This window comes from Tupaia chinensis, unplaced genomic scaffold (assembly GCF_000334495.1).
Source record: "Tupaia chinensis unplaced genomic scaffold, TupChi_1.0 Scaffold000075_1, whole genome shotgun sequence".
NCBI classification, from domain to species: Eukaryota; Metazoa; Chordata; class Mammalia; order Scandentia; family Tupaiidae; genus Tupaia; species Tupaia belangeri.
This window is the reverse complement of record NW_006159535.1, coordinates 1,880,479-1,896,277: the sequence shown is the minus strand read 5'-3', so window position 1 is coordinate 1,896,277 and position 15,799 is coordinate 1,880,479. Positions and strand designations below refer to the sequence as shown.

Here is a 15,799-nt window from a genome sequence, read left to right as displayed (position 1 = left end):
GATAATAATAATAAAGTTAAATAATTCTTTAAAAAAAAAGGGGGGGGGGCCAGCAAGTGGCATGGTGGTTAAAGGTGCTGAACTCCCACATGGCTGACCATGGTTCAAGTCTCGGACCTGGTGGCTTGCTTTCTCCCTTCCTCTCTCTCTCTCTCTGTCTCTCTCTGATCAAACTGGAAAATAATAATGATAATAATAATAAATAAAGTTAAATAAAATAATTCTTTTTAAAAAAGAGTCCCCTTCTTTTTTTACTTGTTATTTATTGAAGAAACTGAATACTTTTTCCTGTTTTTGAATTTTTCTGATTGCATCCTGCAGTATTATTTAATATGTCCCTCCTCCCTTAAATTTTCCATAAATTGGAAGTAGGATTTAGGAAGTCTCTCTGTTGTGGGTTTTGCCTTTTGGCAGGAATACCTCATTGGTGGTGTATATGCCAGTCAGGGGGCACAAGATGCCCAGCTGTCTCTCATGATGTGATCATTGCCTAGATCCATTACTCTATTTAAGTTTTATGTTTGCTTGTTCACTTATTTCCTTATTATTTCCATTAAGGTTTTACAAAATGTTAATACTCTACTTCTATCATTCTCTCTTTACTGTCTGTGGACAACTCTTACTAGAGAGAAATCACACTGCTCCTCCATGGGGTGTGGTCACCGCAATCCTTCTTCCTCTATTTCCCCACCCATTGGGATTTGGGGCATGCACGCATGAACACACACCCAGTATATTTTCCAGCCACCGGGGCTAGGATTTGAACTGCAGTCAACCTTGTGGAATCCAGCTCCCCATGCACAGGCTGGTCCTCTACCATTCCTTTTTAATTTATTATCTGAAAACTGTCTATGAAGATAAATTTTTCCTTATCAACTATTTGGGTTGCCCTGGGGTGTAGGTGAAAAGGGATCAAGCAGTTTGAATCTCAGCCTCATGAGGCTTGAAAGTTCACCAGGAACATATGCTTGTGTGCCCCAAGTCCTGACCGGATGAAGAAATAGAGAAGGGATTGCAGCATGACCACATCCCAACGTGGTGCTTTTTCCCTCTCCCCCTCTCTCTCTCTGGTGAGCACACCTGCCCTGTGGCAATTAAAGAAAATTTCAGCTGAGAGATCAGAATACCATTTGCCAAGTCCTGAATAGGATGGCTTAAATCTATGATGGAATTGAAGCCCCAAACAGATATAAAGATGGAAATGCTGACATAGTTGGGCAATGAAGGGGGTGGTAGTTCAGATGCTGGAGGACCCTGGAGCAGGCAGCTTTCAAATAAAGGCCAAATAGAAAAGAGTTCAGGTCCAGCACATGGTGTGATGGTGAAGGCCCTGGCCTCCCAGATGGCTGACCACAGTTCGAGTCCTGGACCTGGCAGGTTACTTTCTCATTCTCTCTCTGTCTCTGGTGAGCACATGTGCCTTATAGCAAACTAAAAATAGAATAATAATAAATAAAATTAAATAAATAATTCTAAAAAAAAAAAAGAGTTCTGTAGTCACTGGCAAGGTTAAGCAAGAAGGTCCCTTACTTCCTGTCAAGGAGGAAGTCTTCACTACTCCGTACTAACCCCACAGTCCACCTCAACCGAACAAGGCATGCTCATGGCCACTGGTTTTAGGCCTGAATCCTGTGAGGATACCATGAAGCCTTCCCTGGTACCCACCACCCCATCTGCCTCTCCAAGCCACATACATTTTTTTGGGGGAGGGACAGTTTTTAGTTGTGTCTTTATTCACTTTATTAAATATGTACTTGGTTAGAGATCCTATAAATAAGTGACCACCCATTAAAGTGGAATATCGTCATCCTTCCACGTGTGGCATTTTTGTAAAAAGCAGTATTTCTTTTCTTTTTGGAGAAGACAGAGAGAGTCAGAGACTGAAAGTGAGAAATCACTCCCCCCAGGGGGGATGGCCACGCTGAAATCTCTTCTCCATTCTCTTCTCAGGATCTTGGGCACGCACGCACACATGCCTGGCATGAGTTTAAGCCACCAGGTCCAGGACTCAAACCTCGGTCGACTACAAGGGAGTCCAGTGACATAGCCATTACACCAAGTACTGGTCCTGTAAAAAGCAGTATTTCTTATAGGAATTTTACTGATCACACAGGATTTAGAATGACATGTACAGTCTAAACAGGACAGGTTAATTAAGAATTTACATAGTTTAAAAATATACATATTAAAAGTTAGTTGCATGGACAGACACATGCAGTGGGGAGAGCTGGTGACAGGAATCTCTTTAATGGTAAGTTGAGGGCCCAGATGCAGTAATATTGCTTTCCCCTCCATCACAGTAAACAGCTTTCACTAACAGACACAGGTGTTCCACTCAGGTCTACATACACAAGGGTAAACTGTGACCTGCTACACATACAATCTAAAACTGTAACTGATCTTTCTATGACACTCCCAAGAAAATAGGAATAGCCCCATGCAGGTGGTAGGAAGCACTGGTCTTTTATTCTAGGCTGGATGTGGAAAATGTTTAAGTCTTGACATTAATATTTGTAAAGAGCATCTGTCTGCTTTTGTCATGTTTTCTTTACAACTGACATGCACTTAGAGGGTAAAAATCTGATGGTTTGACCTAATAGTGGTAACTACTCTTAAAAATGTAAGAACCTTTTAATAAGGTATTTTACTACATATTTAACATAAAAAATACAGCTTTAAGCCAAAAGGTTGAAGGGAGTACATTTTAATTTCAATGTTTTCCATTTCACTATTCTGTAGTTGCTATCACTGCCCTAAAGGATGACACTGACAGAATTACTTAAAGAGGCACTAGTTTGAAGTCTTAGAGAAAATCCCAAACACAAGAAATGCCACTCTTTTTTTCTGGGACTTTTTTTTTTTTTTTTTTTTTTTTTGAGAAATGTTTGCTATAGAACGTATGCATTCACCAGAAAGACAGAGAGAGATAGAAAGCAAGAAATCATCCCCCAGGGGGGATGGCCATGCCACAGTCCCTTCTCCATTCTCCTCTTGGGATCTTGGGCACGCACGCCCACGCGCCCGGCATGAGTTTAAGCCACCAGGTCTGGGACTCGAACTGTGGTCGACTATATGGGAGTCAAACGACATAGCCATTACTCCAACTGCTGGCCTCTCTGAGGCCTTTTAAGAAAATAGACGTAAAGAAAATCATTCAAAGTTCCTATTAACCAATGTTATTTGTCTGTGTGTAGCTGTCTAGGGAACAAGTAAGAACATTTCAAACACTGTGAACAGGTGGACTTTCGGTGTACTTGTCAGCAATCAGGAGCCTGGAGCAGCAGTTGACTATTGGCTGCTTCTATTGCCCTCTTTCTCCTGCTTTTGTGCCAACTGTTAACAGCACATGTGTTTGGAGGACAGGGGGTGGTTATACTTGACACCTTATGCTTAAAGATTCTCTTAAGGAGATTTCTCTAGCTGAGTAGAAACCTCCTATAAAAGGTAGTGGGTTCTGCTCAGAAAGACTTAGTATTGCTCTGAATACCTTGTAAGCTCCCACTCAAAATGCAAGTTCCTACTGGGGGAAAAAAGAGCATTAAGATAACTTCACATCTATTATATTGGCAACTCAAAATGCTAGGTATTGTATTTTTAAATCTCTAAAGTTTGAAAACAAGATGGTCTACGTTAAATAGGAGAGTTTTCCAAAGCTGAATGCACTCATTTGGAGCTTGGTTTTTCTGCTTGAAATACAAACAACTTCCTAAAACACCTAGGTGGGAACACCACTGTTTTGATAATCTGACTAGATGAACTGATCAATCTCAGTTGGCAATATCCCTTTGTTTTCCTTGGTAAGGGTTTTAAAAATTTAGAATAGCTGCATTTTTCCAGTCTTACACTGACAGTTTCATTCCTAACGTCTCCTGGGAGGCGTAGACTATATACAGGAATCCATCTTCATCCTTTTCACTTTCATATATTTCAGAGATGGGCGTGGACACGTTCACCATGCTGTGTCCATTCACCAGGGCGAAGGCTTGATTAACACTGAGCTGTCGGCGCCTTCTAATTATCTTGATGAGTTCATTCATGTTGACATGGTCAGGTACCAGGAACTTGGCTTTATCCTAGACTGGAAGCTGCTCCTCACCCTTGTACCATTCTATTATCACCCGTATTTCAGTGGGATGCTGCTCTAGGAAAAGTCAGACATCTTCTATTCTTTGTTAGGAGGTGTGACACTGTTTGAAGGTCTTTTCCGATGGCATAACATGGGAGCTAGGCAGTGGCAGCAGGGCAGAGGGCCTGATGGCTCCGGGGATGGCAGCAGCTTCGACTCTCGCTGCACTCACTTTCAAGCCCCATCTCTATCCCCACCCCTCCATCTCCCAACCTGACTGGCTGTCTCCATTAAGCTCTAGAACAGCATCTCTCTTCATTTCTGAGGTCCAGCTTTTCTGAGTTCACACTCATCTGACCCTTGCCCTCCTGCCCAGAGACTTGAGCAAGGACTGCATGTTGCCCAGACTATGTCCACATACCACATGCTACAAATAAGTGCTGGATTTATTTTTTGTTTGTTGCTTAGGTTTTTTGCCATAGGGCATGTGCACTGACCCGAGAGAAACAGAGGAAAAGTAAGAAATCTCCACACATCCCCACCCCCCGGGGAGATGGCTACACAGCAATCCCTTCTCCTCCATTCTCCTGAAATTTTGGGCATGCACTCACGCGTACTTGGCATGATTTTCAAGCCACCAGGTTCAGGACTCCAACCATGGTCAGCCACATAGGAGTCTAGCATTGTTAACAGAACGCCACCTGCTGGCTCTGTGGATATCTTTTTTTATTTTTTTTTGAGAGTTTTTTGCTATAGGGCTTGTGTACTCACCAGAAAGACAAAGTCAGACAGACAGACAGAAAGCGAAAAATCACCCCCCTGGGGAGATGGCCACACCACAATCCCTTCTCCTCCATTCTCCTCTTAGGATCTTGGGCACGCACGCACACGTGCTCAGCGTGAGTTTAACCCACCGGGTCCATGACTTGAATCACATGGTTGACTACGTGAGAGTCCAGCAACATAGCCATTATGCCAACTGCTGATCTCTCTTTTTTTTTTTTTTAATTTTTAAAGAGAGATTTTTGTTATAGGGTGTGTGCACTTGCTGGAGACACAGAGACTGGAGAAACAGACATGGATAGAAAGAGAGAAAGAAAGAAACTGTCCCCCAGGAGAGCACATGTACACGTGCCCAGCATGAGTTTCAAGCCTCCAGGTCCGGGACTCGAACCACAGCTGGCCATGTAGGAGTCCATGCCTTAATGACTATGCCACCTGCTGGCCCTTGGTGGGTATCTTTTAAAACTGACTTAATTTTAGAACAGTTTGGACTCAGAGAAAAATTGTGATAATAGTATAAAGAGTTCTTATATATCCCATACCCAATTTCCTCTATTTTTAAAAGTTTATTTGATCTTTTTTTCCATGGGAGGAGTGGAGGCACCCCCATCAGACAGATCTCCACGTCATGATGCACCTCAAGCCTCAGCCAGCCTGGATCACAGGCACACACACATGCTGCACATTCCAGCATGCACAGGTAGGCCTAAAGACACAGACCTGGGACCCTTCCATCGGGTCCAGCATCACAGAATGTTGTATTAAAAATCTGCACCACTGGGGGACCAGCAGTTAGCATAATGGCTATGTCGCTGGACTCCCATGTAGTCGACTGCGGTTCAAGTCCCAGATCCAGCAGCTTAAACTCATGCTGGGCGCGTGTGCATGCGTGCCCAAGATCCCAAGAGGAGAATGGAGGAGAAAGGATTGTGGGATGGCCATCCCCCCTGGGGGGTGATTTCTCGCTTTCTGTCCCTCTGCCTCTCTCTTTCTGGCAAGCACATGCGCCCTATAGCAAAAACCTCTCCAAAAAAGAAAACAAAAAATCTGCACCACTGGGTACACTAACTCCCTCTACTGTTAACACCTCTTATTTGCCTAACCAATGAACCCATACTGATACTTTATTATTAACTAAAATTAATACTTTCTTGGAATTGTCTTAATTTTTTTATTTGTCAGAGGGTGCATATGCTCTCCAGAGAGATAGAGAGACAGAGAAAGAGGGAGAGAAGGCATCTCCTAGTGGGGTGTGGTCACACCACAATCCCTTCTCTTGCATCTCTCCCTTCTGTCAGAATTTTGGGCCTGCACACACACGTGCTTGGCTTGTTCTTCCAGCCACTGGGTTCAGGACTCCAAAGGCAGAGTCGGCCATGTGAGATCCAGTTCCCTTAACCACAGGCCACTGGCTGGCCTTGAATTTCCTTTCCTATTATGAAATTTTGTTATCATCTGTACCAAAGATGCTTCCTCATTGCACAAAAATGAACTTGAAATTAATAAACAGAATGTTTCTTTACTAGTCCATGAGAGCACTGGCCAAATGTTCTAAAATATTACTCTAAATAGTCATGTAGAAGTCAAGGAAGTAAATAAGTAACTAAGCAAACTACTTAAAATAGGAAAATGAACTTTCGGGGAGTTTTCGGAATTCTTTAATAGTCGATAGTTGAACTTTAATCAAAATAACTTGAACAATTTTTGAAAAACTAATCATAATAACAAAATAATAACAAATATTAGTCCTGTATAGAGAGATTAAGTCAAAGCAGTTTACTTCAAGTACAGGGACTTAACTACAGAGATGGAATGTGCCCGGCTATTTGGGATATGCTGTTTGAGAAGACAGTGTTCTCATGACCAAGTCCAGTGTATCCTGAATCCGCATGTTATTTTTTTCTATCAGTGAAGGATGTCTCCCAGATGATTTTGTGTTTTCTTCTGGTTCAAAGGGGAGTAGAGTATGGGGATTGAACAGAGATCGAGGCTCTCCCAAGATGCCAACTCTGAAAAAGAATGATTGGTATGGCTGAATCAGTAGAGCCGAGGCTGAGGTGCCTGGGTGTGGCTGCCTGGGTGTGTATGCCAAAGCTGATCCACACACATATACACACATGGCACACACATGGCTGACTATGGTTTGAGTCCTGGACTTGACAGCTTGCTTTCTCTCTCTGTCTCTTTCTGATGAGTATGTGTGCCCTATAGCAAATTGAAAAATAATAATGATAAATAAAATTAAATAAATAATTATTTTTTTTAAAAAAACTTTTAAAAAGCTGTCCCTAGGGCCAACAGGTAGTATGGTGGTTAAGCCACTGGACTCCCACGTGATTGAGCATGATTTGAGTCCCAAGCCTAGTGGCTTGAAAATCACACAGGACACATGTGCATATGGACCCAAATCCTGAAGGAAACTGGAAGAAGAGGGACTGCGGCATGGCTATCCCCTCTGGAGGGTAATTTCTCACTCACTCTCTCGTGTCTCTCTCTGGTGAGTATATGCATCCTATGGCAAAAACTTTTAAAAAACCTTAGAAAAATGCTTTCCCTAATTCAATGAACCACAACTGTGCCCTTGCACATAGGTCTAAAAGTCAGTCCACTGTAAGATCTTACACTGGCCCGTCCCACATTTTTCAAAGATGATGCCTAGAATTGAAAAACCTCAGCCTTTAAAAAGTCTGTTATTCACTCTTCCAAACTAGTGCTATTTGGAGTCCAGCATAACTTTCTAGCAATTTTTTTCTAGTCTAGTTGGGCATACCTAGAGATGCTCTAGAAAGAACGCGTGGAGGGGAACAGGCATAGGTAGGAAGGCGGGGCTTCACTCTTGCTCACTCTCTGCTAAGAAACCGTGCCTGAGCCCCGCCCTTCCCAGGCCCACCTAGGAAGCGGCATTCAGAGCTCTCCCCTCTCTGTGGTCACTTACACTGGCATGGGCACAGACTCCAGATTTTCCATGTGCTTTAGCATCTGAGTCGGGAGTTTGCTGCCCACTTGATACTTCTTCTCAAAGACATTCTGAGCTTTTTCTCTGAGAGATGGCAGCAGAGTAGACAGGACTGGAGAACGCATGTTAATGGCCTTTTTAATCGCTGGGCGTTTGGCCATCATTCTCCTGTGAAGGAAAAAGGGTGACATGTAAGTCCCATCGTCCTGTTTTCTAGAAATGTCCTTCTTATTAGGAACACCGCATGTCATACCTGAACTGCACAAAAGTCATGCGTTTCTTTTCCCCTCCTGATTCTTCATCTTCACGCTTCCTCCGAGGAATGTTGAACATATTGGTACGAAAGAGCCTCCCAATTTCTTCCTCAATCTCTGTCCAGTGCTGACGTCGAAAGACAATCCAAGCTACGTATGTACAGAAAGTGTAAAAGGACTACAAGTAAAAACAGACAAGAATTGTAATCCTCAGAGATGGTGCAGAAACCCCACACCTGCCTACAAAACACCACTAGGTAGACGCAAACCCAGATGACCCAATTTCTCAATAGTCTTGAAAATTTATGCATACATGAACTCACCTTTGTAGGGACAAAACCTGACCAAAACTTCAAGTGTAGCACATAGCTTAAGCAGCCTTTCGAAACGGGATATTCACTAAAAGTGCCTGACAAAATGGCTATTGGTTATTGCTATTCAGCATCTTTCTTTTTTAATTTGCCGGAGGGCCTGTGCTCTCGCTGGAGACAGACAGAGGGGAGTGGGAAAGCACCTCAGTGGAGCCTGGCCACACCCCAATCCTTTCTCCCTCCTGTCAGGATTCCGGGCATGCATGCGCATATACCCAGCATGTCTTTAAGCTACCGGGTCCAGGACTCAGACCACACAGTCAACCATGTGAGATCTGGTCACCTTAACCACCATTCTGCAGGCGGTCCCCAGCATGTTTCAGAGAAAAAAGCCCCAAAACTTAAGTGACTCACCTCAAAGAATTTCCAGTCCTTTTGTGTATCTGATATTTTCTCCCTGTAATAAAACAAGTCACAACTCCAGGTTGAGAGGGAGTTCCAATCTTCCAGTGATCCAGCTCTTATCCTTATTTGTGCCCCAAGACTATTTAGCTACGTAAATGCTATCAAAAGGCATTCGTGAGGAGTCTCAAAACCTTCTCCAACTTCTTAGGTTACTCAGCTCAGAACCCCTGCAGTGTTTGGTCAAAAGTTCATCACTACACACTCAGGATAAACAAGTCAGTGAGGGAACACACTCCTCTAAACGCTTCTGGTGATGTGATTTGGGGGAAGGGGGAAGGTGCAGACAAAGCAATGTGACTGTGTTTAGTAGGCGGAAATACCGATGAAGAGGGCAAATCTAAAATGAAGAAAAAGGAAAGAAATCATAAACAATAGTCATAGCTATTTGGAGGCAAAAAGAAAAAGAAACAAAATCAACAAAGGTTTATACCATGCAATCAACAGACTGAAAATACTGAATCGTCGGAAAAGTTAAAGTATTTTTCTAGGTTTTGCTATGCAAAAATGTGTCATGACTTTTCCAACGACTAAGAGTAGTATGCACCTCTTTCTAAATGCTGGAAATAGACTTGAGCCTTCTCTCTCTCTTTCCTGTAATGATAGATAGCAAGTGGCGTGTACATGCACATGTGGGGTGGGCAGGAGAAGCACCCTCGACAGGGTCTCGTCATGCCATGATCCCCTCCGCCCAGCCTCCCAGCTCCTCCAGATCCTGGGCACTCACAGCACTTCCAAGCCAATGCAGGGATCCAAACCTGTGGTCAGCCAGGTGGCTTCTGGCCTTGCAGGGCACTGTGTTGCTGCCACACCGTAGCAGCTGTTATCACTTAAAGGCAGGCATCTGCTTAGAGTCCTCCTGACATAAATCCAATGTTAACACTGTACTGGCATGGGCACACTTAGTGAAGTTGGCCTCCCCTCCCAACACAGACCACAGACCATTTCCAGACTTAAGAAAGCAGCCATGGTCTGGGGAGGCCTTGAGAGGCAGGCTAAGGACCTGAACTGTCTTGATCAGTCACGGGGGCCAAGGCCAGACCCAAGGTGCTCCGAGGCTGATTCTGGTTCTGCTTCTCTTTTGCTTGGGCCTTCTTCAGAGTAACTGTGCCTCCTAGAAATGGCCCTGATAGCAGGCTCTCCAGAACCATCCTGAACTCCCACAGGCTGCGGAAGACTGCCCAAACCCCTGAGGACCTCCAGCCTTCTCACAGGCCCTGCCCAGTCTGCAGAGCCCAAACAGCCTTCCACGTGGGGAATAAGGTTGAATAAAGCTGAAGAAGTGATTCAGCTTTTACTGGGCCTTTGGCTCCCCTTCACTGGTTTTCTCACACATAAGTCTTCAACAAGGAATTAAGGCAACAGTAATTACTGTGAACTTTTCCAAAGTACGGACTATGTATGTGCCCTTTCCACTCCTTACATCCAGTCCTCATAATGCAGTCAGCAGTATCGTTCCCACTTGACAGACGAGGAAACTGAAGTTGAGACTGATGTGAAATTGATTAATTGGGGCAGATCCTGTACTAAAACTCAGGTCCATTCAATAGCTACACTCATCCTCATAACCAGAATGCTAGGGACATAAGCCTTTTCTTTAGAACAGTTTGCAGGTGAAGAATTTCGAACACCAGGGGCCTGCAGAACCTTTTGGGGGCAAGTTTGCGCGTTTCTTCCAGGCCACTCAGTGGGTATGTTTGCATGTGGTTTCTACCCTTTCACGAGGCCTGCCAAGAGAAACCAGAGACCATGCAGATGTGCCAAGCTGAAGTAGAAAATCAACCAAACCCTGTTCTGAAATATCAAGTCAGCTTGCATTCTGGGAGCAGGCTTAGAACAGAGCCCAACCGAACAACACAAACCAGCACCATCTTAGCAAGATTTTGAAATGAGAGCGTGATTGCCTAGGAAGCACACACTTTCTCTTCTCTTCTTTAATTTGCCAGGGAACGCATGTGCCCACCAATGAGAGATAGAGACAGAGAGAGACAGAGAGAGGGAAAACACTTCCCTCAGTGGGTCATAGTCACACCCAAATCCCTTCCCCATTTCTCCATCGTCTGGGAATTTTGGGCATGTACACACATGCCTGCCATGGTTTTCAAGCCACTGGGGCCAGGATTCAAACTACGCAGTAGGCCACAAAGGACTCAGCTTCCTTAACCACTAGGCCAAGTGGCTGGCCTTAAAAAACAATATTTAAGTCCCCCAAAAGTCCTCTACAAGGTCTGGGTTCAATCCTGCTCCTACAGGCACATGGTGGTGTGCCTATAGTCCCAGTGGTTTGAGGAGGTCAGGGCGGAGGGACCATGAGCTCGCGGCTGGCCTGAACAATACAGACGGACACCATCTGAAAAGAAGCTGGGCATGTTGGTGTATGCCTATTGACCCATTTGAGAGAGGCTGAGATAGGAAGAAAACCTGACAAAACCATGTCTTAAAAAAAAGAAAAAAGAAGGAGCCAGCAGATGGCAGTGGTTATGTTGCTGGACTCCCACGTAGTCTACTGCGGTTCAAGTCCTAGACCTGGTGGCTTAAAACTCACACTGGGTGCATGGGCATGGATGCTCAAAGTCCCAAGGGGAAAATGGAGGAGAAGGGATTGCAGTGTGGCCATTACCCCTAGAGGATGATTTCTCACTGTCTCTCTATCTCTCTCTGTCTATCCAGCTAGTGCACTTGCCCTATAGTAAAAAACCTCTCTTAAAAACAAAACAAAACAAAACAAACCCTCTACAGATTAAAAGTGTTTTTAGCACACACTTGAAAGGAAATATAATGCAAGCTCTAAGTATAATTTAAAATTTTCTAGTAATCACAGTAAAAAGAAAGAGGTAAAGTTAATTTTAATAGCACCTTTATTTTATCCTAATCCCCCAAATACTATCATTTCAATATTTTAAAATAATTAATTTGTGATTTTATTCATTTTTAAACTTTTTTGGTCCAGTGTATATTTGACACAGCTTTTTGATTTGATCTAGCTACCCTTTAAATGCTCACTAGGCACATGTAGCAAGGGCCACCCAGCTGTCAGCAAAGATGCTGGTCATTCCACAGGTGGGAGCACAAGCCAAAGGACAGAGGGGAAAACCAGGCTGGAAGTAAATCCAGAGATTGTTAGTGTGACAAAGTATTCTTTTTTTCCTTCTCAATTAGACTATTAATTCCAAATGATACAAACAAAGTATATTGTATAATTAGTCATTCCTAAAGAGATGTGAAGCCTAAAACCAGAGTTCAAGGCTAAGGAGAAAATAAAAGAAGTTCTCCTGCTTGCCCGGTTGTTTCCGGTGAAATCAGATTTTAATGAGGCTCAAGGCCTGCTCTGTGCAAGAGAAGAGAGGTTGCAAAGGGATGTGTTTGTGGGGAGGGGAAGGCCTCGGTGCATGAGCGGGGGTGATTTATACACCTGAACCTCAGAGACTCCCTTTCTCCTCCCCTTCCCCCCACCAGCCTGTCTGGTTGCCATGGGGGACAGCTGTACTAGGAGCAGAGGATGAAGGTACAAATCCTAAGGGAGAGCTGGGGGTGGAGCCAGAACTGGCCATAACCAGAGAGCAGACCTAACGCCCCGGCATGTGCCACAAAGAAGGGGTTCTGTGTCTGTCCTGGAAAACAAAGGGAGTTTACTGAACATGCTCATCAACAATTTGCCCAAGTTTTTGTGGTATCTGGATTTCATGGATGTATTTCACAGAACAAAGGCTTGTCCTCCTACTTCTCAAAAGACATGAAAGCACTAAATTAGCCCCCAAATTGCTAGTTCTACTGGAGTCTTTTATTTATTTATTTATTTTAGGTTTTTGCCATAGGGCGTGTGTGCTTGCCAGAAAGAGACAGAGAGAGGGAAAGTGAGAAATCACCACCACCCCCCGACTGGGGATGGCCACACTTCAGTCTCTTCTCCTGCATTCCCCTCTTGGGATTTTGGACACACACGCACACGTGACCAGCATGATTTTCAAGCCACTTGGGCCAGGACATGAACCACAGTCAGCTATGTGGAAGTCCAGCATTTTAACCATTATGCCATCTGCTGGCCCCAAAATAAAATCTCTAATTATGGTATAATTATTTATAGGGCCTTTTTTTTTTCTTTTAATTTGCTAGCTCGCGTGTGTTCTGCTGTCAAGAGACAGAGAGAGAGGAAGGAAAAGTGAGAAAGCATCTCCCCCGGCCCCCATGGGAGATGGTCACGCGGCAAGCCCCTTCTCCTTCATTCTTTCTCCTTTCAGGATTTTGGTCACGCATGCACATGTGCCCAGTGTGTTTTTCAAGCTACCAGGCCTGGGATTTGAACCATGCAGTTGGCCATCTGAGATCCAACTGTTTTATCCACCACACTACTGGCTGGCCCTATAGCTTGTTTCTCATTCCAAAATTACTTTGCAGTGCATATGTGCTTTTAAAGATTACAATTTAAGCATGGGAAATAAGATAGAAACAGAGACAGAGAGGTAGTACCCTCCCACACAGGATCGTGACACCATGATCCACTCCACCCAACCACAGATCCTGGGCACGTCTGTGCTGGCACACTCAGGGACGTCTCTGGACACAAACCTTCCCATGTGGGTCGGCCTCGCAGAGCATTACATTCGCTTCTGCACCACCGTCTGACCCATGGGCGCAAGCAGTGTTTTTAAACCTTTAATTCCAGTTTCTTCAACTAGAAGTAACACTTTGAAGATAAAAGAAAAGTAGTCAATGTTAAGATGAGAAAAGATTGCGTAGGAAAGTGTGAAACTGACTGTAACTTTATCCTAACACTTCTGTTGAAAATTTTGTCAAGAGAAGAGAAAACACCACTCCTTCCTAAATAATAGAGTCTGTAGCAGCTGAACCACTATCAACAGCTCTAGGGAGCTGAAAAGGCCTCCCACGTTAGGACCGCAGAATGTTTTCAATGTGGAAACCTCCATCTTCCATTTCGAAGGTCTCTCTGTTGTGTCTGTATCTGCTGTAGCCATCCCACCCGTTGGGGACACGTAATGAAATGATTCCATGCTTTCCACCTGTCCTTGTCCTTCGCAGTTGGACCCACAGGTGGCCCATGAGCATTTGATTCTGTGCAGATGCTCAATGACTTCCAGATCTGAATTACTAAGAGACATAAGACTTCTCCAATTTTCCACTTATTTTTGAAGGTTCAAGAAGACTGAAAAAAAATTAAGCACATTCGATGTTTGTAAAGTGCATTACACAGAGGGGTAGAAATAAGTACAGATGAAAGACATTGATGTGCAGACAAAGTAAAATGTTTAGGAAGGGCTGGGTAATGACAAAAAATAAAGTAAAGTAAATGAAGAAAACAGCTAAGCATAAAGAATTTCATTAAATGTTTTAGATCCCCAAACTAACCAAATCATAAAGGCACTGGGACAATCATAGTTATATTCTATATCTGCGAAGATCCAACAACTTGTTTAATAACGTTTTTAAAATCACCCATACTGACTAATTATTTTTGCATTTATTTTCTTGTCCATAGTTCTTAAATAAGATTATTAAAATTTGCACATGATATATCATACTTATTTATTTATTTATTGAGAGGTTTTTGCTATAGGGCACATGTGCTCACCAGAGAGAGAGACAGAGAGACAGAAAGAGAGAAATCACCCCCGGGGGGACTGGCCATGCTACAGTCCCTTTTCCATTTTCCTCTTGGGATCATGGGCACGTACACACACACGCCTGATGTGAGTTTAAGCCACTGAGTCCAGGACTCGAACCGTGGTCGACTACATGGGAGTCCAGCGACATAGCCATTATGCCAACTGCTGGTCCCAGATATATCATATTTAAATGTGTATATTTTTTGACCCAGGAATTCTACTTTAAGGAATTTATTTTTAGGACAAACTAGAAATTTATGTCAAAAAGACAATACTGCCAGTACAAAGTTTCTGAAGGTTGCAAGAGAAAACTCTCATTATGGATGTTCAGTTCTCCTGACTCCCCGCCCGTGCTCCTCTGCCAAGAGTTCCTGAGGCCTTGCCACTCCTCCTGCTACGGGTGCCTGACCTCTATCTACACCGCTATCACACAGGTCAGCAATCTTTGCTTTCTTACTTCCTGGATCTTCCACTAGAACTTTCACTTGCAGACTGTGTTTCCTGGTACACTAGCGCCTGGCACCATGACTGCCACAGAGCAGGCGCTCAACGTGTTGAATAAACCAAAGCAGAACAGAAACTACAGTTCTGTGTTTACAACAGAGAAATTCCTCACATTGGGTTAGAATTAGAAAAACTGCTAATAAATATTACCAAAAAGTTGGATTGTATTTTTACTTTTTTTAAAACTTTATGTTTTTACTTTGCTAGAGGGCGTGTGAGCTCTCTGTAGAAGGACAGAAAGTGAGAAAGCAGCCCCCACCCCCATGGGTGTGCTTCTCACGCCATAATCCCTTCTCTACCTCGCTCTCCCTTCTGGATTCTGGGCACACATGCACACCTGCCTGGCATGTTTTTCAAGCCAGTGGGTCCAGGACTCAAACTATGCAGTGAGCCATGAGGGATCCACCCACCGTAACCACCATGCCACCACAGAGCCAGATAATACTTCTTTTTAATATATGATAGCAAGTGTGTGCACACATATGAGAGTGAAAGAGCAAGACTGAGACAGAGGGCACCCTCCAAAGGGTCTGATCATGTCACAATCCCCTTGCCCCCGTCCTCCAGCCTGTAGGGTCTTGGGAATTCATGTGTGTGCCTGTGTGTTTCAGGCGGCCCAGGCTAGGTACCCAAACTGCATAGCCATGTAGGCTCTGGCTTCATTTAAGCAGCACGTGACCACTGCGCCAGGGAGTCAGCCTGCAAAGCTGGACATTAGTGAAGAAAAAATACCCTAGAGTCATAACTCATCTGATATGTTAACAAATTTCAAATGGATGAAGGACTAGGGTTTTTTGTCTTTTTTAAAGGTTTTTGCTATAGAGTGAGTGTGCTTGCCGGAG

At 43.9% G+C, this 15,799-nt stretch overlaps 1 protein-coding gene and 1 pseudogene across 3 annotated transcripts in view; both read right to left on the bottom strand.

Moving 5' to 3' along the window:
* Positions 1–3,839: 3,839 nt before the first annotated feature.
* Positions 3,840–4,214, bottom strand: LOC102476404 (microtubule-associated proteins 1A/1B light chain 3B pseudogene; annotated as a pseudogene).
* A 2,277-nt stretch (positions 4,215–6,491) lies between these two features.
* Positions 6,492–15,799, bottom strand: part of PPP1R36 (protein phosphatase 1 regulatory subunit 36) — a 42,243-nt gene continuing 32,935 nt past the window's right edge. For all 3 annotated transcript variants that reach the window (XM_027768224.1, XM_027768221.1, XM_027768222.1), the window contains 4 exons: positions 8,785–8,827; positions 8,059–8,237; positions 7,785–7,973; positions 6,492–6,858 (listed from right to left, as the gene is read on the bottom strand). In XM_027768224.1, the coding sequence (XP_027624025.1) occupies positions 6,672–6,858; positions 7,785–7,973; positions 8,059–8,237; positions 8,785–8,827 (598 nt within the window). In that variant the 3' untranslated portion in view covers positions 6,492–6,671. The remainder of the gene's footprint in view (positions 6,859–7,784; positions 7,974–8,058; positions 8,238–8,784; positions 8,828–15,799) is intronic.